This window comes from Branchiostoma floridae, chromosome 15 (genome assembly GCF_000003815.2).
Source record: "Branchiostoma floridae strain S238N-H82 chromosome 15, Bfl_VNyyK, whole genome shotgun sequence".
Taxonomy (NCBI): Eukaryota; Metazoa; Chordata; class Leptocardii; order Amphioxiformes; family Branchiostomatidae; genus Branchiostoma; species Branchiostoma floridae.
The window spans coordinates 12892987-12899045 of record NC_049993.1 but is presented as its reverse complement, the minus strand read 5'-3'; the positions used below and the strand labels follow the sequence as shown (position 1 = coordinate 12899045).

Here is a 6059-nt window from a genome sequence, read left to right as displayed (position 1 = left end):
GATCATTACGTTGCAGGCGACACCCAGTAACGTTAGGTAAGGGATAACGAAAAAAAAGTGGACAATTGATCTGAAACCTGAGGTGTGCGGGTCAAATTGTCTGATCACACTTCACCCTTCTTTTTCTCGCCACTTACCTTCTAATTTGCATAAAACGAATGCCTGGAAAGTGATGTCTCCAATGATTTGTAATTTGGAGGATATTGATAAAAGACTTCATACTATAAAGTTGTGCCTCAAAATTTGAGTTGTGCTTATTATTTCTGGGTTAGGCCGAGAACATATTGATCACCCCTCGTATGTTGTAGTATCATCTACATACATGTACATTATTCAGGAAAATGTAAAAGGGTAAAAATTGATAAGACAAATACTAAACAAAACAACTAATGGAGTCTTTGTAAACATAAAAAAACTGAAGGCTTGCTTTATAAAATCTAAGTCAAACAGCCAAATGTAAATGACCACAGCTAGATCTAAACAAGCTGAACAAATACTGATTTGTTTGATTAGACATAACAAATATAGTCATGCCTTAAAAATAACAACATAAGTGGTAGTTATCAAGTTGTTTCAAATCATAACATTTATTCTAATTCCAGTGTTTTAGTGCATATGCACAATATGCATCAATTGAACCCTTGGGTTACAATATTGCATTTTTTATACTCATTAATTCAGAAAAATACAAATATCTTAGACAAGACAGAAATTGGTACATGGAAAATAAAGGTACAACTCAATAACAAGAACTAAATAAATACTGAATTGTTGTTATCATACATCAAGAAATATGAAATAGCAAACATTAGAAGAGTGATACAGTAGTTTTCATTGCTACCAAAAAATGCTATTATCCTCCCTCTCAATATAATTAATATCTTCGAAGATCTTAATTGGAGATACCCAATTAGTGTTATATGTAATGGTAGGCAAAAGTCCTAAAACATGTGTACATGTTTCCTTAGGAAGTGAAAACACAATGTATGTGGCATCACATTTGTTGAATATTGCGATGTGTACTGAATGTATTGGCTACACTTTTCTGATGTCATCTGTCACAGCACCAGAAGTGAAAAGGAATGAGACTTTGAGACTTTATTTGAAAATCCATTGGTGATGTGTCTTAATTCAAAACTTATGCTATGTAAGGTATTAATTATAAAGTGCTGCAAACATCTTTGCTGACTTTGACCCCTCAAAATAAAGTTTGTACCTCCAATATTTATCTGATGTGTATTATTGGCATGTTGGTAACTTCCTGTTAATAGTACTGTATTGATAACAGGGCTCTAGCCAGCCTCCGTTTTTCCGTCAATTGACGGAAATTTGCTGCGTCTGACGGAAAACCAATCAGTCAACCTTGACAGACAAAAATCCTTGGCGGAAGCTACAGGCGGCTTGGGGACACCGTCCACGGCCATAAAAGCCACACACTGTTTGTTTTGCTATTGTTATGATTGCTGACAATGTGTGTCGGCGCCCTTTCGCATACAATAATCTCATTAAAAACCCGTTTTTCAAGGTCTCAGTTCAGTCTCTCTAACTCATGGAATAGTGTTTTTGCAACAATGGGAATTGGCTGACGTAAAAAAATTTTGAGCTGGCTAGAGCCCTGATTGATAATCAACCATTTTCTGACCTTAAATAGTCTAAGAGAGTGCATTTCATACTACAAAAAGCAACAAAAATGGGGCATTGCTGAAAATGTACATCTTTGCCTAAAATGCAATTGACTTTGTCAGATACACTGAAAGTCCTTGCATGGTACATCCATGCAAAATTGCTGATAGCACCTTCACCAATGTCCCTTGTAAGCCCTTTCATGAAGTCTTTTGGTAGCACACTACCTACATAAAGACATAATGCAAATAAGCACTACAGCTGTCCAGTCTTGCATTAACTTCACTTCAGTGTTGTCATCAAGCCAACTCTCAGGTGGTAAGTGCACATAGAATGAGCCAGTGACTTGATCAACACCATGACCAAATTGCAGTTACCAGGTAACATGGCCATGATGTTAAACTGAGGAAATCTTGGATAGAAGAAGAACATCACAGTGGGTAGCCTCTCGTGTGGACCCGCTGGACAGAGCCACTTAAAGCACGGTGTAAAGAGAGCCGACTTCTTGCCCATGTGTATGCATAGTCTAGTGGCTTGCAGCCCTGCTTCTGGACCTACTACATGTAGTAGAAGCCCTGAGTTCGATTCCAGCTGTGCCGCTCACCCAACGTGCACGCTGACGTAAAAGGTTGCAGTCCTTAGGACGGGATGTGAAACCGTTGTCCACTGTTCATTGTGCTTGCCGAAAAGAGCTAGTGGGTCCAATTCCCTCAGTGGTACAATGAACCTGTAAATATTGTACATGGCCCGTCTTCTCTGTTATGACCAGTGGAACACTAGCTCTTCAGTGTGCTAAAACTGGATTGAGATCACTTTCCTTTTCTTTCCCACCTGTGTCATGGACCTTACAGCAGTATAAGGAAATACTCCATACTTTCCAAGGAGATGTCAATCTTATTGAAACTTCCTTGGTACAACAACCCCGTATTCATACGAGGCATCGCGAATCTGTACATATCCAGCTGCTAGCCTCGGAGTAGCTCCTGCCATTTGCGTTTATACCAGGGATTGTCCAATCCGGCTTGGCCTACTATACCTGTCAGTGTTGCTGTCATGTCTCCTGTGGTGCTGAAGGCAGTGTGATCCCCACAGCCTCACCAGCCTGGGCCTGTCTGGCTTCTTCTACCTGCTGTTTACTGCAGTAGTCCTAAACGTCAACCAAACAATGATTTAAACATCAGAGATGGATTAACAACAGAAGGGAGGACACCTATTCAATCTACACAGTGTTAAACCGCAGGACAGAGACACTTGGGGGTCTGCTATCAAGCCACAACATCTATGTGCAAGCACGTCAAACGCTTGCAAGGTGGGAAGATGACACTCAGACAATAAACTGGATTGTGTGTGTGTGTGTGTGTATGGTTGACTGTGTGTATGTGTGTTTGTGTGTGTATTATGAGTTCTCGTAGCTTAACCAACTATAAAACGTCAAAAAATCAAAATGGCACAAATCAAGTGCTTCAGACAGGAGAAAGAAACTTTAATTACATAAATGTATATGATGACAGGATAATAGTTGCATAATACATTGTACAAAGTTTTGACAGAAAAGCTGATCCAGACATACCTCTAAAAAGACTGTTGCCAGGTTGCTGAGTCGAGAGTTTTTGGACAGCTGAAATCTCAGCATACACTCCACCACTGAGACACGAGTAATAGCTGTGTGGACAGGAGACAATATTTACAGTCAAACATTTGTACAAACACAAGAATAAACAACAGGCTTGTTCAAATAAACAATGACAATGTGTCATTGTACAAACTTTATAAGTCCACATCTATTTCTATCTTTCTCACCATGATCTGACTTATGTTATTAAAAGATACCAGCCCCCTAAAACTATTATATTATAATAGTCTTTTTAGTTTTGCTACTGAATATGGAAGGAAGAAGGCCACAAGAGTTTAAACTGGTTCTATACCTGGTTTTGAAGCAGGTGTGGTGAGGAACATTAAGGTAGTGATGGCATTCAGCACTGTCTCCTCATTTCGACTGAAAAGGGGTGAAAAAACACAATTTCATAGACATTAGAAACATATTTATGTATAATGACAGGTACCAGGCAAAAAAAACAAAATAGAACAATAGTTAAATGAATTTTGAAGGGTACAAAATGCTAGTTGTGGGACATGAATATCACTATCAGTGACAGATAAATCTAGACAACAAGATGGAGGATGGAGATGAAATTTGAAAAAAAAGACAACTTAGTGCTTAATGATCATGATTCAGATGACCTCGATACAAGATGATTGCTAAGGTGAGGCCAAGGTAAGGTAGGTAGGATATTCCAAGGCAAGGAAGAGACGGACCTGGAAAGACATTGGATGACAAGGTCCACACCTCCATTGGCTAGAATGTGTTCCTTGTTCTGTTTATCTGCAAAATGGAAAAACCAAAACAAAGTTTTAAACAGGAGCGCAGGAGCTCACTCAGTGCTGCACAGAAGTAGAGATTATGGGCAAAATGCTGAATGACAAAGCTTCCAAATATTCGTGGTCAACTGTGAAAGGGGGCATGTAATGTCATTGTATTTTGTGCTATTCAAATGCATTGTCTCAAACCAGGCCTCAGCAGCCATTTGTATATATCTAGCAAAAGCCGTGTACCAGACTGCAAGCTGTGCTTCTTTGCAGTTGCACATTACAACCAATCAAAACAACCCCCACCTGTTGTTGGAGGGAAAGTTACCAGCCAACCAATAAATCACATTGCTTCTTGGCCATAAAAAGAAACATGATTGGCTGGTAAGCAAGAAGCACAGAATGCAGCAGGCTGGTATTGCAAGGCTCATTTGAATATGAGGTTTTAATAGCATGTCTAGATGTTGCCACTGAACATATTTTGTGTATTCTTGGTCAAATGTAGTTCTGCTTCTAATGCATTTACTAAAGGGGAAAAAATGATACATGGAACCAAAAACAATATCATAATGACCTCTGCCACTTACCGAGAGCCAGGTTGCACAGACCACCAATTCCAAACTCTACAAGCCTCTCATTTTCCTCTGTTAGAGAGTCTGGCAGGAAGAATCATTCAGCAATGATTAGCATAAATGTTGGCTGTCATAAACATTACCTGTGCTTTTCATTGATCATGAGATCCCAACATCTAAACACATACTTGTGACATGGCAATATTGAATGGCCCTCTTTAAAATGTGGAAAAATTAGCAATAACAGAATCTAAAAGGAAGCAACAACTCCTTCTTGAATACATTTTTGCTTACCTAAAAACATGTCGATGACATTGAGTTTCCTGAGATGTTCATAGTTGATTGGGTCGTAAGCAAAATTGGCCAGATTAGCTAAAACTTGTTCTTTGCAATCTGAAAAATATGATTATACAATAGATCACAAACAATGTCTGCGTCTTCAGTACAATCTTACAATCAAACCACATGAAGACTTTTATATCTACTTGAGGTAATCTGAAACAACGGAGATGTCTGGAACAAAACGAATGCTTGGGTGAAAGAGTCAAGTTATATATATATATATATATATATATATATATATATATATATATATATATATATATATATATACTATTTTACAACAGTATTGTAAAACTTATGATTGTAGACTTGAATTTTTTATACCTTCTTTATCTGTATCCTGGAACTCTGTGACCAGTGACTGGAGGTACTGTAACCGCCCTACACCAGATGGACCGGTTTTCTTCTCCAGATATTCCTGGCTGCTGAACATGGTCACCTATTATAGCAGATGCTGGGTTGGGATGAGAGCAGTAGATCATGGTGATGTGAGCCTTTAGCAAATGGGACAAGAAGACACTAACTTCTCTTAGTCGCAGATCTCTAACAGTCTTTGATTTGTGATGATGACTATAAATTTATATGATGATTGCAAGTCCGTCAACATTATATATCGTTGGCACATGCCTGGGATACTTGGTTGGTGGATGTATGTCAGATGTATGTACATATGAATCATCTTTCCATCACATACTGTAACGTTACATCCTCTCAAGCAAAATATAATGTGGTAACGTTAACGTTAGTAATATAATTAATAGAAGTATTTTTGTGAAAACAAATACACATTTCCATTTTTTATATTACTGCATACACACACACAATATGTTCATCCTTCAATTATCACAGAAGTCCACAGGGCGCCAGAAATCATCTACTCCGAACTTCCAACGTTAAAGACGTCAAATCCAAAAATTAGATGTCTTCGAGTTCATCCTCCTTGATCTAAAATGACTCTAAGATTTGAATTATCCTGAATTTCAATATTCTGTGAGTGGACATGTTTAATTTAAATGATTACAAACATGCATATTCATCATCCGAAATCATAAAAGAGATCATTTTATGACGTCTATCCCGAAAGATAGTGCACGTGAGACACGTAATCCGGATCGTGCCACTACTCACGTACCACCAACCTTGAGTCTCCTCTCA

At 38.3% G+C, this 6059-nt stretch overlaps 1 protein-coding gene across 1 annotated transcript; it reads right to left on the bottom strand.

Moving 5' to 3' along the window:
• Positions 1 to 2674: 2674 nt before the first annotated feature.
• On the bottom strand, positions 2675 to 6055 carry LOC118431492 (armadillo repeat-containing protein 7-like). The gene is made up of 8 exons (XM_035842734.1): positions 6037 to 6055; positions 5229 to 5343; positions 4857 to 4955; positions 4578 to 4646; positions 3940 to 4006; positions 3549 to 3619; positions 3194 to 3285; positions 2675 to 2770 (listed from the first exon to the last, which is right to left on the bottom strand). The coding sequence occupies exons 2-8, from the start codon at positions 5335 to 5337 to the stop codon at positions 2675 to 2677; spliced, it is 603 nt and encodes a 200-aa protein (XP_035698627.1). The 5' UTR covers positions 5338 to 5343; positions 6037 to 6055.
• Between the last annotated feature and the right edge of the window lie 4 nt (positions 6056 to 6059).

Coding starts and splice junctions, on each gene's coding strand:
- LOC118431492 (XM_035842734.1), bottom strand. CDS start 5,337: ATGTTCAGCAGCCAGGAATATCTGGAGAAGAAAACCGGTCCATCTGGT. Junction 4,956..5,228: donor CCAGGATACAGATAAAGAAG/GTATAAAAAATT, acceptor CATATTTTTCAG/ATTGCAAAGAACAAGTTTTA. Junction 2,771..3,193: donor TGGCAACAGTCTTTTTAGAG/GTATGTCTGGAT, acceptor GTTGACGTTTAG/GACTACTGCAGTAAACAGCA.